Source organism: Podarcis vaucheri (genome assembly GCF_965113315.1).
Source record: "Podarcis vaucheri genome assembly, chromosome: 7".
NCBI lineage: Eukaryota > Metazoa > Chordata > Lepidosauria > Squamata > Lacertidae > Podarcis > Podarcis vaucheri.
The window spans coordinates 75,908,646-75,933,559 of NC_138765.1; the positions used below are offsets into that span (position 1 = coordinate 75,908,646).

The window sequence follows — 24,914 nt, forward strand, 5'->3', positions numbered from 1 at the left end:
AATGGCTTTCTTTTCTGTTACACTGAAGGAACCATTACTGACAGCTGAGCAACACTGTTTGATTATGTATCTATACATCTATATATGGGGTAATGTCAATTGAACAGTTAATGTGCAGAACAACAGGCCGTTGTGAACATTCACAAGACGTTGTGGAGAATGTGCACATAATCTGTCCATGAATTCTTCAGATTTCCCAACTGATATATATAAAACCTCCAACAGGCCTTGGGGAATGTGCATCTCTCGGCTATATACTCTTGTTGTTATGCATAGTCTCCAACAGGTCTTGGGGAAGGAGTTTATCTTGACTACATTTTTGTATATTCTCCAGCCAATATGCACAATCTCCAACAGGTTTGGGGGAATGTGCACATTTCCCAAGACCCTGTGGGAAATTATGAGTATACTGCCGAGGAAATGTGCACAGTTTGCCCGTAAGGGACAGATTATGTGCACGTTTTCCATGAGGCCTGGTGAATGTGCCCAATGGCCGGTTATTATGCACATGAACCACTCAACTCACATTATCTCCAACATATTCACACGTAAACACACACATATATAATTGGCTGTGGATAAAAGACTCACGGTGCCCTCAATCCTTCTTCTTCTTTCCTTAGATGCTAGAGTCCCCAGACCCTCGCATCACTGACCCGCGTCGGACGTGGATTTCATTTGTACATCGTCCTGATGACGGCAGCAACTCCAAAAAGAAATGCAAAGGCAGAGATAAGAAATTAGTAGGTTATTCTCGGAAGCACTTTTAGCTGTCCATTACATCCATCGTGATAATAAACCCTTCCCTCTGGTTCTGAAGTTCAGGGTGGGAGTGCCGTTAATCTGTGCAGTCAAAATGCCACCATCCATCTATGAGAGGGTGGGGTCAGTTTGGGGAAACTCCAAGGTTTGCAGAAGTAGAGAAGCATTGGGGGGTGGGGTGGGAGGATTGCAGTTTTATGCATGTCTATTCAGAAGTAGTCCAATGAGGAATACTCCTCCCGGGATAAATGCAGGGCCGGATTTAGGTTTGATGAGGCCCTAAGCTACTGAAGGTAATGGGGCCCTTTATATGTCCAGCTGTCCTTTGTTAACAACAAATTGTCGCTTTTTGTTGTTGTTGCATATATGCTATATTGTAATTTATGGACCTAAGAGGTACCTAAAGCCATTTGCACATAACAAAATATGTATTTTATCAAAGTAATTGTTGAACTGAAATACAATTAAGTAGAAGTATATTAATAGTGAAATACAATTAAGAAGTATATTAATGGTAAAATAATTATTAAGCTCTAACTTAAAATGATTGGGGGCCCATTACTTACATCATAGGAGCCTACACAACACAAAACACTGTTGCTGTACGTAGGTTTTATTTTATTTGTTTTTATCTTAATGTTTTAGAAATGTGCATCCAGTTTTTCCCCCTTTAAATTTTTTGGGGGGCCCCAAGAGAGTGGGGCCCTAAGCTATTGCTTTGTTTAGCTTATACGTAAATCCAGCACTGGTTAAATGTGTATAGGATTGCAACCTAGGGGTGTGTGTGTGTGTGTGTGTGTGTTTGGGGTGGGGGGCAGGAAACATTTTGCCACTCACATTCGTTTTGTGAGTCACCGACCCCCAGTTCCGTCTTCTGCCTGCCCAGTTAAAAGTTCTTGAGCCGGAGGGCTGCAAAGAACAGAACAGGAGCCCTGCAGCTTATATCGGGCCCATGGGTGTAGCCAGGATTTATGTTGTGTGGGGGTTTTTTGGGGGGGAAGGACACCCACCTGTCACCATCCTCTTTCTGGCTCTGTGTAGCTGATTCGGAACGAAACATCTCGACAACAGCTTTTTAAAAATTTCTTTCTTTTGACTCCATGTGCTCAGAAAAACCTGTCATTTCGATTTCAGATATTCTGATTATTTCTACTTTCACTTAAGTATTTTTATTTATTTACTGGACTGGGGGTGGGCAGCTGCTCCTCTGCCTCCCTGGCTATACCCATGATCAGGCCTAAGGAGTACTGACTCCAGCATCGTGTTCTCACAGTGACCAGCCTTATGCCTCTGGGAAGCTTGTGAGCAAGACCTGAGTGCAACAGCAACTCTCCTCTCTTGCAGTTCCCAGAAAGTGGTATGCAAAGGTTTACTGCCTCCAATAGTGGAGGCAGAACAGAGCCACCATAGCTAGCAGCCGCCTCCTCCTCTAGCAGAAAACCATGTGATTTGCTTTCGGATTATTCTCAGCTTCAATCCCTGGTGTCTGCAGTTGGGGGGGGGTCTTTATCCTAGGAACAGAAGAAGAGCCTTCTGGATCCATGTTGTCCAGCGTCCTGTTCTCACAGTGGCCAACCAGGTGCCTTTGGGAAACCAGCAAGCTGGACCTGATCACATGAGCATTACTCTGACCAAGTGTAGCCATCATGGCTAGTAGACGTTGATAGCCTTCTCCTCCAGGTCTACCAAATCATCTGCCAAAGACCCTGAAGAGCAAATGCCAACAATTTGATGTTGGGCTAAGTCACCTGGGGCAAACCTTTGCCTGCTGAACTACAACTGCTGTCATTCACCTGACCATTGGCTACCCTTGCTAGGGCTGATGGGAGTTGTAGTCCAGCAACATCTTTTTTTTTTTTTAAAAATAATTTTTATTGAATGATTTTATGTTACAAGAAACATTACAACCATACTACCACTAAATATAATTGAGAAATAAAAAAACACATACCTCAATATTTAGTTAGTTATTTGTTATTTACTGTCTTATTTCCTCCCAAACATTCCATACGAAACACACATATGTACAGACACACACACAAAAATTAAAAATGATAATATTTTTAAATATTTTAAATATTTCCCCCTTTTATCTTTCAAAATCTTTTCTTCAATTTTGACTTCCTGTCAAGTCCCTTCGCATGTGTTTTATCTTACAATCGAATGCACACAAAACAATAAACCTTTCTATATAAATTCTATATAGAGATTCTATATAAATTTTCTGATACATTCTGAAAACATAATAAATCCTTAATTGTTATCCAGCAACATCTGTTGAGCAGAAAGTTCCCCACCCCTGAATGGCCTTTGTGGCCTGACCCATCATCTGACAGCTTTGCTTGTGGACTTGTCAAAAAAGGCAGCACCATGGATCAAGTCTAACTGTGTCGCTTCCTTCCTTAAAACTGACTGCCAGGGCAAATTGTATTTTATTTGTCGGGTTGTATTCTCTCCCTCCCTCGACCCCCCCCCCCAGTTTGTATTATTCTGTATTTTGTAAACGTTGTGAGTTTTGCCTTGAAACCCAACTTGGGAGAAAGGTGGGATATAGAATCTATGAAATGAAGAAGTCAAATAAAATAAACCAGGCTAGCGTATTTATCACAAATAAGGTTTCTGAATCCCCTCCTTCTCCCCAAACACTCTTCTTTCTTTCAGCGTGGCCTTGTTGGACCTCCAGGACCCCCAGGCCCTCCAGGACCCCCAGGAGCTCCAGGGGCAGAAGTCACCCAGGAAGTCTTGCTGCAAGAGTTCAAGAAGATGTTAAAAGGTACGCGGGTTCAAGAGAGGCCGGCCTCCTTCCAAGTTCAGGTGGCAGCATCTTCCTCTCTATTTCTTTTTCTCAAGCCCTCTTTTTTTTTTTTACTATGGCTCTGTTGTTGTTGTTCAGTCGTTCAGTCGTGTCCGATTCTTCATGACCCCATAGACCAGAGCACACCAGGCACTCCTGTCTTCCACTGCCTCCCGCAGTTTAGTCAAACTCATGTTGGTAGCTTCAAGAACACTGTCCAACCATCTCGTCCTCTGTCATCTCCTTCTCCTTCTGCCCTCAACCTCTCCCAACATCAGGGTCTTTTCCAGGGAGTCTTCTCCTCTCATGAGGTGGCCAAAGTATTGGAGCCTCAGCTTCACGATCTGTCCTTCTAGTGAGCACTCAGGGCTGATTTCCTTAAGAATGGATAGGTTTGATCTTCTCACAGTCCATGGGACTCTCAAGAGTCTCCTCCAGCACCATAATTCAAAAGCATCAATTCTTCGGCGATCAGCCTTCTTAATGGTTCCATACTTCACTACTGGGGAAACCATAGCTTTAACTATACGGACCTTTGTTGGCAAGGTGATGTCTATACTTTTTAAGATGCTGTCTAGGTTTGTCATTGCTTTTCTCCCAAGAAGCAGGCATCTTTTAATTTTGTGACTGCTGTCACCATCTGCAGTGATCATGGAGCCCAAGAAAGTAAAATATTTCACTGCTTCTATTTCTTCCCCTTCTATTTGCCAGGAGGTGATGGGACCAGTAGCCATGATCCTAGTTTTTTTTATGTTGAGCTTCAGACCATATTTTGCACTCTCCTCTTTCACCTTCATTAGCACCATACATTTAAGCCTCATCTGAAGCATGTTCAGAACATCAGAAGAGGCTCCCTGCTGGGATCAGGCCAATGGGTGCATCTGGACCACTGCTTCTCAAACACCAGCTGTTTTGGGACTACAACTCCCACCATCCCTAGCTAGCAGGACCAGTGGTCAGGGATGATGGGAACTGAAATCCCGAAACAGCCGGAGACCCAAGTTTGGGAAATCCTGCTCTAGATAGACTAGCAAACTGATCTCACAGTGGCCAGCCAAATACCCCAATGGGACATTTGCAAACAGGCGTTCAGCACAAGAGCACTTTAAATGTATGGTGCTGCTATGGCCTAAGGCTGTAAAACACCAATGTTTAAAGCACATGATTCCGCCCCCCCCCCTCCTGGGAACTTTAGTTTGTATAGGGGGCTGGGAATTGTAGTTCTGTGGGGAAGGGGCAAACTACAGTTCCCAGAATTCTTTGGAGGGCAAGGCAAAGTGCTGTAAACAGATGGTGTTCACTCAGCCAAACTCACTCTCCCAGTTGGACAGAGAAGCCGGATTCTCAGGGCCAACAAGATGGCCTCCTATTTTTTCACCTTTTTCTTGCAGAAGCCACTGAGCGGCGGACCCCTCCAGCTTTGCCAACCCCCCTGAGCGAGGCGCCCCCTTTGCTGCTCTCCTTGGAGGAGGCCTCCCCCTACCGGCGAGTGGAGGAGGCATTTCACTGCAAACTCAAGGGCCAAATCGTTGTGGACAAGAAGACCTTGATGGAACTCCAGAACTTCCAGATGGTGAGGAGACCACATCTCTTTCACTAGCAGGCGTTATCGGACGGTGTGAGGCACATATTGGGTTGTAGCCAAGGTTAGTCCTGATTAGAGTAGACCCACTGATGTTAAGGACTAACTTAGGCCATGGCTACTTCCCCCAAAGGATTCTGGGAGCTGTCATTTGTTAAGGGTGCTGAGAGCTGTGAGGAGACCCCTGTTCTCCCGCAAAGAGCTACCTTTCCCAGAGTTCCCCAGGAAGAAGAGTTGATTGTTAAACCATGTGTGGAATCATAACTCGGGGGGGATAGGGGGGTCTTCTCGCAACTCTCAGCACCTATAGCCAACGGCAGCTCCCAGAATCCTTTGGGGGAAGCCATGGCTGTTTAAAGTGATATAGTGTTTTAAACGTGCAAATGTGGTCTAAGTTTGTAGTTTATTTACTTTAAGGATTTCATAACCCTCTCAGCCTTGGAATGGCAAGTTTGAGTCCTAGAGCAATCCTTCAAGCTCAGTGAATTGCCAAGAGCCTCTAAAAGTAAAATCTCTGCATATGGAGGTTGGAAGGGGCGGGGGGAGGCAAAGTTCTCTGGAAGGATAATCCTGGTGCCATGCTAATTGGCGTGGAGAGAGGGAGACTTAAGACATCTTAATAGCCATCAGGGGCTGTAATGGAGGGAGTCAGTCCTTTCTTAATTATGTTTGGCGGATTCCTGGGGCCTGCCCGTGCCAAGGGGTACGCTGGTGCCAGCACTTGTGGGCCTGAGCAGGGCGTGTTTGGGGCACGAACGTAGCCATGAGTCTGCAGCACAGTTGCTGTGGGCGCCGACAGCAGGATGAGAGGGCATCCTGGCGACGAAAGGGAAAATAGGGCCCTGTCAAGGCAGCATTTCATCACCTCTGTCTTCGGGTGTATCTGCAGACTGAACGCAAAGTCCTTGGGAATCAGAAGTGGGGAGAGAGACCTGTTGCGCTCCAGCCCTGCTTGTGGGGTTCCCAGAGGGCCATCTGGTTGGCCACTGGGAAGACGGTGCTGGGCTGTATTGTGTGTTGGGTCCAGAGGTGCCAACTTCTCTGCACAATTGAAGGGTACCGACACAAAGTCCTGATGTCACGCGTGGGTCCCTTTGAATATTGAGGGGGCCCAGCCCCTTAAAAAAAAAAGATTGGGGGGCCATAGTGCCTCAGGCCCCAGGAGCCAGTGCCCTAGTTTGGGTCTAATCTGTCAGGGCTCTCATTCATCATTTTCCTCCTGGATATCTTTACTAGAAGATTCGACAAATTCATGAAGGACATGGGTATGTTTAGCATAGGGAAAGAGAAGACTGAGAGGAGATATGATAGCCGTCTTCGAATATCTCAAGGGCTGTCCAATGGAAGATGGAGCAAGCTTGTTTTCTCTTGCCCTGGAGGGTAGAACTCGCACCCATGGCTTTGAGTTACAAGAAAGGAGATTCCGACTAAAGCCGGACAGTGTGAGCTGTTTGACAGTGGAATGGTCTCCCTCGGGAAGTGGTGGACTCTCCTTCCTGATGTGCAGCGTAAATTAATAAGGCAGAGTTTTTAAATGAAAGAATAAGAGCTTTACTGAGTTAAAATGAACTTCTTCATAAACAACATGGTTCCAAACCGTTTGACTGAGATTACATTCTGACTCTGCTCACAACTGAGGCAGACTGACTCTGACTGAAATCTTACAGAGAACACACAGAGAAAATGGCTGCTATTTATAAGGAGAATGAGACACATGTCAGAGTGACTCAACAGTTAGCAGTTAGGCCTGAATAACTTTAGTAGGCCCTGAATAACTTTGTGCAGTCCCAGCACTTCCCAGCCTGCTTTGCTGCTTCTGCTCTCATGTGTCTTTGTCACATGACACTTCCTTGGAGGTTTTTAAGCAGAGGTTGGGCGGCCACCTGCCATGGATGCTTTAGCTGAGATGCCAGCATTGCAGGGGGTTGGACTAGATGACCCTTGGTGTCCCTTCCAACTCTCTGATTCTCTGATTCAATGGCTGCCAATGGCTACTAGCCACAATGGTTATGTTCTCCCACTACTGATGGAGGCAGGATGCTGCAGGATAACAGTGGCTGGGAATCACAACTGGGGAGAGCTCTGAGTTTCTGCTTGTGGGCTTCCCATAATGAGCCTGTGGTTGGCCAACCTGAGAGCAGGATGTTGGACTAGATGGACCTTTGGCCAGATCCAGCAGGGCTCTGCTTAGGCTCTTATTATATCTTCATGGTTCTGGTGAAGCAGATGCTCTACTGCCAAGCTCAAGTCCTCATAAAGAATGGGGGCACTATGTCGATGTCCTTTCATTCTGCAAGAGACAGAGAGGGAGAGAATGGCGAAGCTGCAGAGGGAGAGAGAGAGAGAGGGAAAGACGTGAAGAAACAGGAATGTTTTATCAAGCGGTAATTTACTGGTGCCGGAAAATTGCCTTCCATTTCAAGTCCGCGGTTTCGGGGGAATTAAGTCGCTGCCTCCGTTTTAGTTTAATTGCTTTTAACGAAAGGGGGGAAGGAACAGAGCTGCCAAAAAAGGGTTGGCAGCTTCTGCCTAACAGATTGGAGGGGCACACACACACACACACACACACACACACACACACTTGAAAAGGGGAGTGGAAGGGCCCATACCATATACTAGGGGTGTCAAATAAGCAACTGAGAAGAATCAAAGCTGTCTTATGCATGGCCTTTGGCTTGATATTGCTCTCTACCGTCCTACTCTCCAAAGTGGTACAGCCTTCCAACAGACGCATCATAGTGCTGATAATGCCAAGGCTGCAGGTTCGATCCCTGTATGGGACAGCTGTATAGTTTTGCGTTGCGGGGGGTTGGAATGGATGATCCTCAGGGTCCCTTCCAACTCTACAATTCTATGATTCTATGTAGGTTTGCTCTAGCTCTGTAGCTGTTGCACTAACTCAAGCAACCCACTCATTTTATCTGATTTGTATTGATAAATATATTACATATATCTGCCAGTTTTGTGGATTTTAGCTGTGTTTTATCCATCCTTTTACGATGGGCCACATCCCACTAAGTCCTTCTCAGAGGTAGAGCCACCGAAATTAATGGACCTACATCTGTCATGCTCATCCATAAGAACGTATGAAAAGCTCTGCAGCTGAATCAGGCCAATGGTCCATCTAGTTCAACATCTTCTCACAGTGGCCGACGACATGCCCATTAGGATTGCAGTCTTATCTGATGGAGGATCTATTGTATATTATTTTTTTACCCTTAATGTTGTTGTATTAATATGCTGGGACCCTTGGGCCAAACACCATATCATCATCATCATCATAAATATTATTATTAGTAGTAGTAGTAGTAACAACAATTACAATATTATTATTATTAGTAGTAGTAACAACAATTAAAATATTAATATTAATAGTAGTAGTAATAATAATAAATATTATTAACAGTAACAATAATTACTAATAGTAATAAAGTTACCTAGGCAAAACCAGCTTTCTCTCCTGAAAAAAAACACCACCCAAATTCTGATGTTGCAACAACAGCAGAACCTCCAATTAATGGGCTTTTTCTTTCCTTGGCACATTAAAGCTAATTTTCTCCTCCTCCCTGACTTGAGCCAAACCCACACCGCAGGAGCCAAAGATAACAATAAACACCCGCACTGAGTTTATTTTAGGCTAAGTCCGATAATCTTTCCTGCCAGCTTTGCAACTGGAGACCTCTCCCTTGCATGGCAGCAGCTAAACCCAGGGTGGGAGGTGGGGAGCGCTCTTTAGGCCTCCTCAGTCGGTCCCCCCAAAAAACTGTAGAGATGAAGGCAAAGAAAAACAAAGGTCGCTAAGCCCTCCCCAATGGCGCAGAAGAAAGTGATTCGGTAGGGCTAGGGGTGTGTGTATAGAGGGAGGTTGGAGAATTTTGCCAAAACAGAAACGGGAGCAGAAATGGCCAATGTATACTTGTTCGTCCTACATCCGGAACGGAAGTCAATTGGGCGAACATGATCAGCAAATGATACATAATTGATTATGGTTCCCTGCCTCAACCCCACATTTGCATTGTGTTTTCTTTGCAATGAAATGAGCCGGGTGGAATAACGTCACAACCATGTTCCTGGGATAGAGCTCAGTTGGTAGAGCGTGAGACTATGGGTGCGAGACCCACTTTGGGCAAAAGAGATTCTTGCATTGCGTGGGGTTGGACTAGATGACTCTCACTGCCCCTTCCGACTCTACAGCCTTATGATTCTTATGTAATCAAGCACTTGGCATTACGGATGTTACAATTTTGTTACAGTGGACAAATGAGACGAATGGTGCCGTTTTTGGTGAAAGGCTTAACTGGGGGAAAAGATTGAATGTTAAACCACTCTGGGAATTGCAGCTCTGTGAGTAGAATTGGGGGGGGGGGGGCTCCTATCAACTCTCAGAACCCTTAACAAAAGACATTTCCCAGGATTCTTTGGAGGAAGCCATGACTGTTCAAAATGGCATCACAGAGCTTTTAAAATGTGGCCTAAGGTGGATGCAACCAAGAGATTCTTGAATGTCAAGCGGTCCAGTGATGTTTCAAGTCAAGGACACAACTCAAGAAAGCTTCTGTGTGTTATGAAATAGAGAGAAGGGGAGCAATGGAGGCGGTGACCAGGGTCTTGTTGGATTTGTGACGGTGTTCTTTTTCTCCCTAGCCTTCGGCCAAAGGAGCGTTCCTCCGGGGATCTGGTTTGAACTTAACCACCGGGAGATTTACAGCATCTATATCTGGGATTTATCAGTTTTCGGCCAACGTCCACATTGGTGAGTGGGAACTCTCGCTGCTGGCAGATAACATGTCCTTTTGCCTTCTTTTCCCAGTCAGTATGGTCTTGAAAAAAGAAGGTCAAATCTAACCTTACGGAAGCTGGTTCCTCTAACATAGGGACCTTATTTATGCCCGAGGGGCCAAATGGCCACATGCCAGAGGCAAAAGTGGGTGGGGCGATAAATGTCAATGCTAAATTTGCATCCGAGGCTAATTTCTGTGCACACATCTCTATATTCATTATATACCCTCTTTCCTTTTCTTTTTCTCCAAGACCACAGTGAGCTGAAAAGTAAACTACAGCTTCGAGCAAGAGACAACGTCCGGGTGCTGATCTGCATCGAATCCCTCTGTCATCGCAACACGTAAGTCACTGGGATGCTGCTGCAATACCATCTCAAGACACGGGTGGGGAACCTTTGGACCATTGTTCGAATGTGGCCTTTGTGTCTGGCTCTCAGGACTCTCCCCAGGCCACACACCCTCCCCAGCTAGGTCTCTCCCCAGCCCTGCTTTGTACCTTCCTTGAGCACCTTTGCCTGGCTGGAACATGTCCTTGAACTCTGAACTCATGCCTGCAAGAGAGGGGTGGGTGTTGAAACCAGCCTACTGCGCAAAGGTCATTTTAAAATCCACTGCTCCGCCCACTTTTACCTCTGGCTCCACCTACCACTGGCATGTGACCCCCAGAAGGAAATGCAGCCCTTGGAATGAAAAAGGGTCCCCCATCCTTGTTCCAGCATCTAGCATCTTTATGGCAGGCCTAATCTAAGGTTTCTTTCTCAATGGATAATTGAAGTAACAATAAGAACAACAACAATAGCAATATCCCAGCCATTCTTTCCTCCCTGAAATACACTTGAGTCTCAACTTATGCTTGTCAGAATAACACCAGCACATTATGAATAGGATTCAATAATAGGAGTCAAAAGGGAAATTGGAGGTCATTTTGCTCCACCCTCTGCTGGGCGCAAGATCTTCAATGCTGGAGGCAACTAAGATAATGAGAAAAGCTCTGCTGGATGAGGCCAATGGCCCATTGGGGTCAGGCATCCTGTTCTCTCAGTGTTCATCCAGATACCTACAGGAAACCCCACCAAAACAGGGCCCATGGAAATTAAGAACATAACTAAAGCCTGCTGGATCAGACCAAAAGCCCATCTAGTCTAACACCCTGCCAACCAAATGCTTCTTCTGGAAATCCTGCAAGCAGGACCTGAGTGCAACAGCAACTCTCCCTACTTGTGAATGCCAGCAAGTAGACATCTTGCTTCCAACACTGAAGGCAGAACATAGATGTCAGGCTTAATAGCCTTCTTCTCCATGCTGCTTCCCTGACTAACCAGTTTCTGCATAAAAACCTTCAGTGAAGGTACCCTGTTTCACCGCTCTTATCAGTGAGGCGCTGCTCCTATCTTTTAGCCGAAATTGACTTTCCTGCCCTTTCCACCCCCCTCGCTCCTTCGCGCTGGAGCAACAGAGAACGCACCTGTTGGATTTTCCTCAGGACAGCCCTTCGATCCTCTCGTGGTCTCCCCTTCATTTTCTCTTCTCCAGGGTTCATGGCTTACCCTGGCCCACGGCCACCATCTTTGTTTTGGATGGGTCTTTGGAAGTTGACTCATTCTGGAGCATTCGGGGGTCAAAATGGCTGCCGTGCACAAAAATATGGCAGCCTCGTGCATTCAGACCTGTCTCCCATGGTAACCATCCGCAGCTCTTCCGAAGGCCTGCAGCTCCTCAACAGACCTCGTTGAAAGGACTGTGTCTCCTCAGTAGGCCTCATTGGAAAAGCTTAGAAATCTGTAGTTCATTCGGCAGAGGCCAGTGGTGTTCCCCCAGCCCTTTCTAAAACACCCCCCATGCTTTCCTTACACAAGAACGGCCATCTTGGGCCTTTTCTCTTTCCTGATTTGTTCTTTGTCCACCACACTCGACACAACTCTGTCAAAACAAAAGTGGGGAAAATGTCCTCTGAAAGGGTCTCTGCTGGCAGCTCTTGAAACCCCACGAAAGCCAAAAAGTGGAGCTGGAAGAAAGGTTTGGGAATGTGGCTGTGCCAAAGACCCCCCCCTTCCTCTTTGTGACTCAGATGGAACCGATCTCGCTGTTAAAGTTCTAATTTAAACACTTTTATTGGAGGAACAGAGAAGAAGGTGTGGAATGCTGAAGAATTAAAAAAAACCAGACCAGGCCTTGTTCATAGACTTCGTTGGCTTCCACAAAAGACGCCATGGAGCTTGCAAGTTGTTGTTATTAGTAGCAGTGGGTGCTGGGAGATGGCAGAAACCCCTCAAACCTGATAGTTTGGCAGATACCGCAGCAGGGAAGAACATAGAGTCAGCAATAAATCACATTCATAACACGAACACAAAATCCACCACAAACCAGGAGCTTAATACATCAACGCAGGCAGTTGATGTTTTCCATGGGGAAAATCTGGGTGAGCAGATACGTTTTAAGCAAGGGCCAAAATGCCTAATTAGGGAAGAGAGGATGTGTCCCATTTCGTTTTCTCATTTTTCCAGCCTTACAGTCAGTTCTCCACATTTCCTCTTGCCTTTTTCAAAGAAGCCCCGCATGAAAATTCATCGGCTGTTTTGTGAGAATTTCTCCTAATGTATCCATTTTCATATGCAGCTTTGCCGAATACACAGATTTTTGTTTTGCAAGCCATTTCCCCTGATATAATGCATATTTGTATACCATTTTTCCTTATATGCACTTTAACGCACAGTTCCACCAAGTTTATTTTCATCTTTCGCATTTCTATCCCACAAGGAGATTGATGTGGCGTGTACATGCTTCCCTTCTTCCTCCCCATTTTGTCCTGCAACAAGCCTGTGAGATAGAGTAGGCTGAGAGACTGCACCAGGCCCAAGGCCAGCCAGTGAGTTTCATGGCTGCTTGGGGATTTGAGCCCTGGTCTCCTAGGTCCTAGTCCAACACTCCAGTCACTGCACCATACTGGTGTGAAGATAAACACTAGCTTAGTTTTTTAAAAATAAATTTTATTGTTTATAGCCCAGTGGCCCATCACAATACAGTATGAGCAGAAATCACACAGCTACAAAACTAAAGACATTGCATGCCACCAGACCAGGACAAATCTACAATGTCCAAAATTTAGGAACGTTCCTTCTATTCAGCATCCCTGGGCTTTGGCACTTGCACAAACCAGAAAAGTTGCTCTTACCTTTCTTGTGCTAGTACAAATAGTGTCACCCTATAGCTGATGCACATTTTGACATCTGCCAAAGCCATTTAATTTTTGAATCATCCGGTTGACCTTCTAAGGCGATCTGAAAAGGGGAGACTAATTTAGCTCTGGGTGAATCCTACAATGGGCAATATGAAACATAATGTAAAAGATGCTCAGTATGGGGTTTCAGATGTGAATATTTCCCGGCCCTATCAGGAGATGTTGGACAGGTGGCCTACCCACCAAACCAGGGTCTTTTCTTCAGCTTTGGAGCAACTGGCCATGCTTGTAAAGGCTACTCCAGTTGCTGAAACAGAGGCGGAAGAGAGCCTTCGGCAAGTCAGGGGGCTGTTGCTCTTGGACCGTCTCTGGATAGGGGTGGATTCAGGTGAACGCTGGAGTTGGTTTTTGGCATGGCGGCTGTGGAAACTGGGAGCAGTGGAGTGAGGCGATGGTTTCCGTTCCCTCGGGTTGCCTCACCTCTTATGAAACATGACGAGGCCAGGGCATCGGCTGGCTCGGGGCATGCCTCTACCACCTGCCCAACCTGGCAGTGCCCCTTTATCAGGGCTTCGCTTGCACCTGCAGGGTGGGGCAACCTGCCTCCGGAGGGCATGAGACCTGTTGCAATGTTGGTAGGAGAGCAAGCCCAAACGAGCCATCAGCTGGCAAAACTGGTGAGAGCAAAGAGCATGTCGTAAACATGGGGGGTTCTAGCCAATGTCAGCCCTACTCAGAGTAGATCCATTGAAATGAACCGGCGCGGCTAATTTAAGGGTTGCAGCCAACTTTAATCCTCCTCAGACTAGACCTTTTGTTGTACGCAACTACACCCTCCTCAAAGTAGACCCTAAGTTGGCTGTGGTCATTAATTTCAATGGACGCGTGTCTGACATTATTAATGGTCACGTCTAACTTAGGTTAACATTAAGGGTCACATTTAACTTAGGTTTGTTCATTTCAACAGGTATGCTCTGAGCAGAACTTATTTGGCTACAACCCATCATTTTTTTACTTGGTTAGTCATCTGCCTTAGAACCCAGGGATGGATGGAAGAGATTTAAATTAATGTGTTTGTTGCTGAAACATCTCCATTTTGTTTTGCTCCATTTCCTCCAAATTATCTTCAAAAATTGACTGTGTGGGGAACCTCTGGCCCTCCAGATGTTGCTGAACTACAACTTCCAGCAGGCGTGGCCAATGGCCAGAGGGATAAGGAGAGTTGCAGTTCCACAAAGGTACAGGGCCAGAGGTTCCCCACACAGTCATTTCCCCCCAAGATAATTTGGAGGAAGTTGAACAAAACTTTCAAATAGCCCATTCCTATGCATATACAGTGGTACCTCGGGTTAAGTACTTAATTCGTTCTGGAGGTCCACTTTAGCTAATGGGGCCTCCCGCTGCCGCCGCGTCGCCATAGGACGATTTCTGTTCTCATCCTGAAGCAAAGTTCTTAACCCGAGATAATATTTCTGGGTTAGTGTAGTCTGTAACCTGAAGCGTATGTAACCTGAAGCGTATGTAACTCGAGGTACCACTGTACAACCGGAAGCAAACTGGTACTGTGTTCAGTGGGGCTTCCTCATGGGTAAAGGTGCAGAGTAAAGTTAGGGCCAGCTTGCTAATACACCTGGCTTTGCAAGCCGGCGGAAATCACAGAGGAAACAACGAGAGCACACTGCAATTGGAGGGGCAACCCAAATGATCAAGGGGGTGGAACAACTCTCCTACGAGGAAACGTTGATGCTTTTGGGGCTTTTTTTTTTAGTTTAGAGGAAAGGCAATTAAAAGGTGACATGGCAGAAGTTTATAAATTTATGCTCGGCATGCAGAAAGGGGACAGGGGAAAGTGTTTCCTCCTTCTCTCATAACGCTGGAACTCATGGACATCCCAACAGAAGCTGAATGTTGGAAGCTTTGGGACAGAAGAAAGGAAGAGCTTCTTCAGGCAACACATAGATAACCTGCGGAACTCACTTCCACAGGAGGAAGTGGGGACCGCTAACTTGGGTGGCTTGAAAAGAGGACTGGACAAATTCTAGGAGGTTGAGGCTACGAATGGCTATCGGCCTTGATGACTATGCTCTGCCTCTGTGGTCAAAGGCAAAAAAATGCCAATTTCTGGAAATGGCAGAAGGGGAGAGAGCTCTTCTGCTCAGGGCCTACTTGCAGGCATCTGGTTGGCCACTGTGAGAATAAATGGAATATATGGGCCATTGGCCTGATCCTGCAGGCTCTTCTTATGTCCTTATAAACGATGGAGAACTTATGGAATTTGAGCTTGAGATACCCCACTTCTCAGCCACTGTGCTATGCCAAGCTATGACTCTGGTCCATGAACATCTGTCTCCCTTTCTTTTGCACCTCTTAGGTCTTTGGAAGTTATTGCTGGTCTGGAAAGCAACAGCAAGATCTTCACCGTTTATGTCCATGGATTGCTGCAGCTGCAGGTATATGGGGGTTGTAGAGCTGGCGGTAATGTAGCCTATAAAGAGCACCAGTGAATTGACGCGGGTGGCGCTGTGGGTTAAACCACAGAGCCTAGGACTTGCCGATCAGAAGGTCGGCGGTTCAAATCCCCGCAACGGGGTGAGCTCCCGTTGCTCGGTCCCTGCTCCTGCCAACCTAGCAGTTCGAAAGCACGTCAAAGTGCAAGTAGATAAATAGGTACTGCTCCAGCGGGAAGGTAAACTGTGTTTCCATTCGCTGCTCTGGTTCACCAGAAGCGGCTTAGTCATGCCGGCCATATGACCCAGAAGCTGTACACCGGCTCCCTCGGCCTATAGAGCGAGATGAGCGCCGCAACCCCAGAGTTGGCCACAACTGGACCTAATAGTCAGGGGTCCTTTTACCTTTACCTTTTAGAGCTGGCGGTAATGTAGCCTATAAAGAGCATCAGTGAATTGAGACAGACTCCCGCCCCTGGGGCCACCATTTTTATGCAACTGGTTCAGGAGGTGGGAAGAACCGTAGCTCAGTGGTAGGGCATCTGCTCTGCATGCAGAAGGTCCTGGGTTCAATCCCCGGCATCTCCATTATTAGGTTTTATTTTGTCTCAGGGCAGATTACAATTAAAATTCTGAAAGTGCTGTAAAACAGCTTCAAATTATAGAAATAAGATGGGTCCTAAAAACATGAACCTCAAGTGTTGAAAGCCAAGGTGTGCTTTGTCATGGAGGGGAGGGAGCCCCACAGCCTTCCACGGAGAAGGTCCTTTCCTGGTCTGCCACCCCCACCGACTCCTGAGGGCGGCGGAACAAGCAAGAAGGCCTCCTCTGCTGATCTCAGCACCCAAGAAGGTCTGTAGGGAAGGAGCAGGTCTTTTGGGTATTTCAGCCCTGAATAGTTCAGGGCAGTGCTCCCCAAACTTGGGTCTCCAGTTGGTTTTGGACTAGAATCATTCCCCCTGCCAGCTAGGTAGGGACGATGGGAGTTGTAGTCCAAAAAAGAGCTGGGGAGCCAAGTTTGAAAAACACTGGCTTCGAACACTAATGGGAGTACCTTCAATCAGACCTGGAAACAAACTGGCAACTCCTGGGCTTGTGGTTCCCTTGTAGCTTTGTACATTGGCTCCCAGTATGTTTCCAAGCACAATTCAAAGTGTTGGTGCTGACCTTTAAAGCCCTAAATGGCCTCGGTCCAGTATACCTGAAGGATCGTCTCCTCCTCCATCGTTCTGCCCGGATACTGAGGTCTAGCGCCGAGGGCCTTCTGGTGGTTTCCTCACTGCAAGAAGTGAGGTTACAGGGAACCAGGCAGAGGGCCTTCTTGGTAGTGGCGCCCACCCTGTGGCCACCCTGTGGAACGCCCTCCAACCAGATGTCAAAGAGAAAAACAACTACCAGACTTTTAGAAGACATCTGAAGGCAGCCCTCTTTTAATGTTTAACAGATTACTGTATTTTAATACTTTGTTGGTAGCCACCCAGAGTGGCTGGAGAAACCCAGCCAGATGGGCGGGGTATACATAATAAATTCTTATTCTTATTCTTCTTATTTCTTCTTCTCTTCCCTTGTGGTGCAGCCTGGACAATACACTTCCATCTTTGTCGACAACAGCGCCGGTGCCCCTGTCACCATTCAGAATGGATCCGATTTCATGGGGATGCTGGTGGGAGTCTAATCTGGGATGACCCTCAATGCAGGGGGGCAGGGGGATGAAGACGCAACCAAGGACCTGTCCGTCCGTACTTTGCCACCTCTGTGCCAGGGGATCGCCTTCTCTTTGCCGTTAGGCTTCTCCAGCTGATTGACGCAAACAATACTTTCCCTTCTCCCCACGGCATAGCAATAATTCAAGAAGACAAAAATCACGGGAGGTGAACAGTTCTTGCCACTGAACCTAAAAGACCAGATCTAGTTTGCTCCCAGTACAGTATATTCACAGGACACCTTCACTTCCTCAACCTCGGCTCTGAGATCCAAAACTTTGCTTTTGCTTCGGGATACAGCGTTTTGTTTTTGAAAAGACCAACCTTCAAGGACACGTACTCTCATCTGAACTGGGGGGGGGGGTGGGCTTGGTGCACTGTGGGTAAGTGGGTCTCTGAGGACATAAGAAAAAGAAAGGTGGCTCCAAAGCAGAGCAACCTGCTTTGCGTCTAGAAGGTCCTTAGTCCAGCCCCCAGCATGATTTGAGAAACAGCAGACTCCCGTCTGAAAGGATTCCTGTTTTCTGATTCCACCCTACCTAATTGGTTTCCTTTTTTAAAAAAAAAGGCCTAAAAAGCTCCTTGCAATTTAATGCCGAACCGTTTTTTAATCCGCCTTCCTGTTGCAGATGCAAAAGCATGTCCCACACAAAATGGATGGAGAGCAACCAAGTCCCTTCGACCAGTTACTCTCTCTGGACATCAATTGGTGGTGGGGGTTTCTTTAAATCTGTTCCTGGCAAGGAATCTATGCAGGCCCCTCTTGTGAACCACTTAGACCTTCCCAAAGGAAGCAAAGGATCCAACTATATGGTTGTAGCCTATGATGTCCCACTCAGAACAGACCCATTGAAATTAATGGACCGAAGCATCCCGTCAATGAGTCTCCTCTGAGTCCAACTAGCATTGGACACAACCCAAAACAAATGGAATAGCTGCAAAGTTATTCTAACAGGTGGGTTGCGAGTCGCAGGAAAAGCTGATGAAGGAGAGGGGAGTCCCCACTTTCAGAAGGGGGTTTCATGCATTCATCCTTCAAATTCTCCATCTTCACCACATCCCTGAATTTTGTTGACATTCCAGCCCTGCTTTCAAGTGATCGTTGTCGGCTTGCGTGTTTGTGTGTATGTGTGTTTGTGTGCTGGCTCTGGCTGAGTTGAAAAACAGTTTAATAATTATTATAATTGAGAAGAGAACTGTATATTATTTAAATTATCTGTGCTTGACCACAAGTGCCCAGCCTCACTATATACAAAGGCCGAGGAAGGCAAGTCTGGAGCTATTTGTAATTGGTGTGACGTCGCCAGAGTGATTTCTGACGGGATTTTGCCGCTCCGGGGGAAAAGAGAAGGGGGACACGCTCCCACCAAGCACAGACTCCCGAAGAGACAGAAAGGATGTGTTTGGGCTCAAGCATTATCACGGCAGCTGGCAGATTTCCGCTAATTTCTTTCCAGAGACTTTGACATGCAACTGTGGACTTAACCATCAACACCCAGCCTGCACCTTCAAAGGCTCCCCACCCCGACTGCTTAAGAATCACCTCCCCAGGCCTTTTGTTGCATTTCAAAGTAACCCCATTAGGGCAGGACAAAGTGTTACAAATCCATTTTCCCCCTCTGCATCCGTATGATGAGCTCTCATTCGTCTCCTAACCTCGTCGATACACTTCTCTGCCCTCCCTGTGTGGGAAGCAGGTAGTGAATTAAAGAGTCCACACCTGTCCACTCTGAGCAGGGCAGGATCCTGCTGGATAGCTCACTTGGTTAGAGCGTGGTGCTGTTAACACCAAGTTCGCGGATTCAATCCCCATAAGGGCAGCTAAGGGCCCGTCCAACTCTATGATTCTATGAGATGTCAGCAGTGGGCAGGGATGGATTTAGCAGCCTGGTACTGGCAGGAGAAATGTCCAGCAGGGGAGCTGTCCAGCAACGACCTAGTGCTGGTTCAGCAAAGCTTTTACATTAGCCAACAGACTGGGCGAGACGGGGAGTGTGTGTGTGTGTGTTATAGCAGGCCAGCTTTTCCTGCCTCTTCCTGGCTTCTCAGCAGGGCCCTGTTCCCGGAACGTAAACTTGTGTTTGCCTCCTCTGAAGTAGGGAGAGAGAAATTTGGTTCGTTTTACGTTTTGATGTGCACCTACTTGGTTTGCACTTCCCAAAACAACATGTAAAATCACGGCTATCCTTTAAAAAATTCTGAATTTTGTGGTGCGGTTCTCGAACCAAAAAGAAAGAAAAAATGCATGTATTGGGGAAAATAGCATCACAAAACACATCCTATTAAGGAAAACAGCTTGCGAAAACATCTGCGTTCAGCAAAATAGCGTACCAAAAATATATAAAGGTAAAGGGACCCCTGACCATTAGGTCCAGTCACAGACGACTCTGGGGTTGCGGTGTTCATCTCACTTTATTGGCTGAGGGAGCCAGCATACAGCTTCTGGGTCATGTGGCCAGCAAGACTAAGCCGCTTCTGGCGAACCAGAGCAGCGCACGGAAACGCCATTTACCTTCCCGCCTGTGCAGTCCCTATTTATCTAGTTGCACTTTGACGTGCTTTCGAACTGCTAGGTTGGCAGGAGCTGGGACCAAGCAATGGGAGCTCACCCCGTCGTGGGGATTCGAACCACTGACCATCTGATTGGCATGTCCTAGGCTCTGTGGTTTAACCCACAGTGCCACCCACATCCCACCAAAAATATATATGGGTGGATTAGAGGACTTGCCCGCTACAACACAAACAAGTCTTTGAGAAGACTTTTAAAAAATGCAGAAATGGACCACTTGAGAATGGGGAAATGAGAAACCAAAATGGAAGGATTTGTCCACCCCAGTTCCCAAGGAGGGATGAAGGAACGGAGGCCTGCAAAACACACACTCCATCTCCAATGATGGGGTTGGGCACAGAATCGTTGCTTCTGCTTGTTCAGTCTCAGGAGGGTCAGGAACAGGATCTGCAGCTAGGTGGGGAGTCCCAACAGAAAGAACATTGGGTTCCTTCATGTTTCAGCCCGCTAGGTGAAGGCATCACCTGAGGTGGTGGCCTCAGAATGGGGTCATGGGAAATGTAATTCCCTCTGTGCTGGGAGCCATGGTAAGGACTGGATTTCCCTCTTTGCAGGAGGACCTATCATGTTCAGGGGCCAGGAAATGAACACAGAGCATCGTGACCAATGACCATGGGGACATGGAGCTGCCAATTTGGGCATCGGCTTCTTTTATCTTGCAACATTTAGTCCTGCCCTAGATCTTTTACCAAGCTGGGTGATTTATTTCAATTTTAATTTTGAATAAGAATGGGGGTGCGTGTGTGTCAAGAAACGGGGAGAGGGAGATTATTTCAAGCAAGCGCAACCCTTCTAGTAGCGCCTCTTGCCTTTATCGTCTTATGTTTTAATAAGATATATTAATAAATCTGTATATTTAGTCACCTTGTATACACAGCAGCCCTCGGGGCACGCATTTAAAGCTGTAAACATATCATTGCACACTGGAGGGGCTGCCAAGCAGCCTGGCATGGGATCGGCAGGCTGGCGGGGAGAGTGTTGACTTATTTATGGAACTGGCTTGGCATTGACTGCGATGAAAGCTTGTGAAGGATAACGTGGTGCAAACAGTCTCTCTACTGCACTGTTTTCAGTCTGGCTTAAAAGCTCTAGGTTGCATCCGGTGCTAGTTTTGCTCAGAGTAAACCCATTGGAGTTAATAGACATGGCTACCTTGAGTCAATTGCATTCAATGGCTTTACTCTGTTCAGAAGAGAGAATTCAGCTCTTCACTTTTCTCATACAAGCCTAATGGATCGTCTTCTACGTTAGTCCAACTCAAAGTAGACTCACTGGGCCTTATCCAATGCAGCAGCTCGGCTGGTGCACAGGATTTCTATGTGCAAAATGGATCTTCCTCTTTCTTCCCTCCCCTGTACCCTCTAAATTAGCTCTGAAAGTTTGGGGGACCCTCCAGAGCAGATTTATTTGGGGGTGCTTAACTAGGTGGAGAGGAAACAGAAATATTGTTGCACCAGCAGAACCCCATTGGGTTCATCAGTTTCATTGGGTGGTATTCAATGCTAGTCCTCCTCAGAGTAGACCCATTGAAGTTAATGGGCATGACTAACTTAGATTAGCTCATTTCAATGAAGGACTTAGTTGAATACAGCCCTGTGGGTGGTAATTAACCAAATGTAACAGTCGGCCTGTTGAAACTAATGTAGCTAACTGGTTAAATAATTTTAGTAGGTCTATTCTGAGTAAAACTTTATTGAATGCCACCCAGTGGGTCATCTTAGAGTAAGATTTTGTTGGATACAAACCAAAAGGATTGCAATATTTAAAATTGGGATTTCTTACCTGGGATTGCACAAGAGTTCTAAGAAATCAAGGCAGTTTAGAAAAGTTCAGTCCACCATCTTGATTCAAAATGGCGCCCACTTGTACCCAAGCACAAAACTGCTCCTTGATCTCAGGAACCATCATGCAAAATTTGGTTACGATGACTTTAGAGGTGTCCAAATGCATCATGAACAGACAAACAACTTTCCCAAACGTGTAACAAGACTAGCAACCTATTACCCAGCATTGCTTGGGAATTCTAAGAAACCAAAATGTCAGTACAGATTTGAAATCACTTGTTAAAATGCAGTGCAACTTCCAAAGCTTGGCTCTGCCATTTTGATTCAAAGCGGCTTCCAATCCTAAGTGGAAACCAAAACCTGCTCCTCAAACTCAGGAACTGTTATGGGAAATTTAGTGATGACATCAGTGCATCCACATCAGTGCCGTTTTGAGAAGTCTGGCCCGCCATCTTGATTCAAGATGCCATCCAAACATAGATGAAAGCCGCCTTCTTGAATTCAGCAACTGTGATGCCAAATTTGGTGACGACATCTTAAGAGAAAACGGGCAGACCTACAAACAACTTTCCCAAATATCCAAGATAACAGAAGAATGAGACAGTGGTTAGGATAAGGAGTCTGGTGCCTTCCAAGTGTTGTTGGACTCCATCTCCCATCAGCCCCAGCCAGCATGACCACCGGCCAGGGATGATGGGAGCTGTAGGCAGGTGACATCTGGCAGGTTCCTCAGCCCTGGAGAACAAGACTCAGTTGCTTTCTCACTTCCTTTTATCCTGTGCTTCCAGCAAACCATGGTTTGCTTGAACGATGGTGTAGCACAACACTGGTTAACCCTAACCATACCCCTTTCCAATGGTACACACACCTGAAAATAAAGGATGCCCACCACACTAAATAAATGGCACCTTCAAAAAAATGATCCTTGGAATGGAGCCTTTGGGGAAATAAAAAATGGGAACCCAATGGAGCTTCAAGAGCTCTGGTAAGTTCCACCTCTCAACCCATGGGAAGGACTGCAGCTCAGTGGCAGAGCATTCCTGTTTGAACCCCTGGCATCTCCAGGTAAGGCTGTGTGATACCCCTGTTGGAAAACCCGGAGAGTCAGTGCAGACAATACTGAGTTAGGCAGACCAATAGCCTGCCTTAATGTGACAGCTTCCTATAAATTTGAGGGAGGGATGTGGCTCGGAGGCAGAATTTCTGCTTTGCATGCAGAAGGTCCCGGGTTCAATCCCAAATGACATCTCCAGGGCTGGGAGAGACTCTGGTTCTGAAATCCTGAAGAACTGCTGCAGGTCAGTGCAGACCAGGTGTGGGGAAACCTGTAGCTCTTCAGATGCTGACAGACTACAACTCCCATCATGCCTGCCCATTGACCACGCTTGCTGGGACCGATGGGAGTTGTAGTTCCACCGCATCTAAAGTTTCCCCACACTTAGTGTAGACAACACTGAGCTCAAAAGCCCAACGTTCCCTTTCCCCCTGAAACAAATCTCCCTGAAAACAGCTGAAACACCCTCCTCCGCATATATTGCAAATGGGAGCGTGTGTGAGAGAACTTTTTGACTCAGCCCTAAGGGGAAGTAAACAGGTGTGGATTTTATAGGTGTTGCTGGACGCCTGTCGTCCATAAGCCCTAGCTTTTATTATAATGGTGGTTTATTATGATTTATTCAATTTATATTATGCCCTTTATCAAAAGATCATAGGGCGGTGTACAACATTAAGAACGTATTTTACTGCACATAATGGATTTTAGGATTTTAATATCCTGCTTTAAAGGAGTCTCAAAGCGGCTAACAATCTCCTTTCCCTTCCTCCCCCACAACAAACACTCTGTGAGGTGAGTGGGGCTGAGAGACTTCAAAGAAGTGTGACTAGCCCAAGGTCACCCAGCAGCTGCATGTGGAGGAGCGGGGAATCGAACCCGGTTCACCAGATTACGAGTCCACTGCTCTTAACTACTACACCACACTGGACATATAACAAAGCATAGTAATAGACAGAATAATAATAATAATAATAATAATAATAATAATAATAATAATAGAATCACCACGACAGTCTCCTTCATCACCTTTAACAGGCTGTATATTATTTAATGGCCGATGGTTTGGGTAAAGAGAAATGTTTTTGCCTGGCGCCTTAAGGCATGTAATGTTGGCACCAGGCGAGCTGCTCTGGGGAGATCATTCCACAATTAGGGAGCCACCACAGAAAAGGCCCTTTCTCGAGTTGTCACCTTCCAAACCTCTTGGCTGACAAACATAGAGGAGGGACTCAGAATACAAGTGTTTGTCAACATTGGTTTGTATGGGGAGAGGCGGTCCTTACGGTATTGAGGTCCTGAGCTGTGTAGTGTCCACGTCTATGTATTGACACTAGAGAAGCATTTGTTTTTCACTGCAATATCTTAACTCCAGGAGATCTCAAGGGAAGAGAGGCTGAGAACAGGGCAGGCGTCTCTGGTGTTTGTGTGTGGCTGCTCCATGTTGCGGTCCATTGGACTGCAAGTGGCAACCTTCTCAGTACAGAACCTTCCGGAACTATTTTCAAGAACATTAGGGCATGGAAAGAGGTCCACTTCTCTTCACGGGGAGTGGGTAACTTCTTTTGACGCAATTGGGTCAAATGTTTCCAGTTTCTTTTTATATTAAGTTGCTAAGGATGGAGACAGGTGCATCTCACTAGGGAAGGCATTCCACAACCAGGGAGCCACCACTGAAAAGGCCCTGTCAGAGGTCGGTGGCAACTGGGCAACTCCCGGTTTTCCTTACAACTCCATGTGCAAAAGGGTTAAAGACTTATTCTAAAATAACTGTGTTTTGTATGCAGAAGGGTCCCAGGTTTAAGCCTCAGTCTCTTCAGTTGGATGGGGGAATAAGTGGCAGTAAATATCCTTGTCTCAAACTGTGGTGAGTTGCTGCCAGTCAGAGTAGACAATACTAGGTTAGATGGATCAACGGTCTGACTTGGTGTAAGGCAGCCTCCCACATTCAAATCCTAAGTGAACTGATGCGGAAATGCCTCCCAGTGAACTGTAGTTCAGCACTCTTAATAAACTACAGTTCCCAGGATTCCTTTCATGCTTAATTGTAGGGATGGAGGAGAAGTTCATTTCAGTTCACATTCCAACCAAAACAGCCATCCATTGACATTTATGCTCTTCTGGATTTTGCAGTGCAGTTTTCCAGTCAAGCATTGAGTGCAAAGGAGTCATATGCTAAAGTGTGTACACCCCCGCCCCATATTATGGAAAATAACCTACAAAAATGCATCATATTAGGGGGAAATACTTTGCATGCATACAC

The 24,914-nt window shown here is 46.4% G+C and overlaps 1 protein-coding gene across 4 annotated transcripts in view; it reads left to right on the plus strand.

Annotated features, from left to right (window-relative positions):
* Window positions 1-20,675, plus strand: part of C1QTNF12 (C1q and TNF related 12) — a 37,082-nt gene extending 16,407 nt beyond the window's left edge. For 3 of the 4 annotated variants that reach the window (XM_082230458.1, XM_082230460.1, XM_082230461.1), the window contains exons 2-8: window positions 624-743; window positions 3,424-3,535; window positions 4,948-5,129; window positions 9,783-9,891; window positions 10,170-10,260; window positions 15,469-15,547; window positions 17,121-20,675. In XM_082230458.1, coding sequence (XP_082086584.1) covers window positions 624-743; window positions 3,424-3,535; window positions 4,948-5,129; window positions 9,783-9,891; window positions 10,170-10,260; window positions 15,469-15,547; window positions 17,121-17,219 — 792 coding nt within the window. In that variant the 3' untranslated portion in view covers window positions 17,220-20,675. The remainder of the gene's footprint in view (window positions 1-623; window positions 744-3,423; window positions 3,536-4,947; window positions 5,130-9,782; window positions 9,892-10,169; window positions 10,261-15,468; window positions 15,548-17,120) is intronic. The other variant, XM_082230459.1, reaches the window with a different exon arrangement.
* The last annotated feature ends 4,239 nt before the right edge of the window (window positions 20,676-24,914 follow it).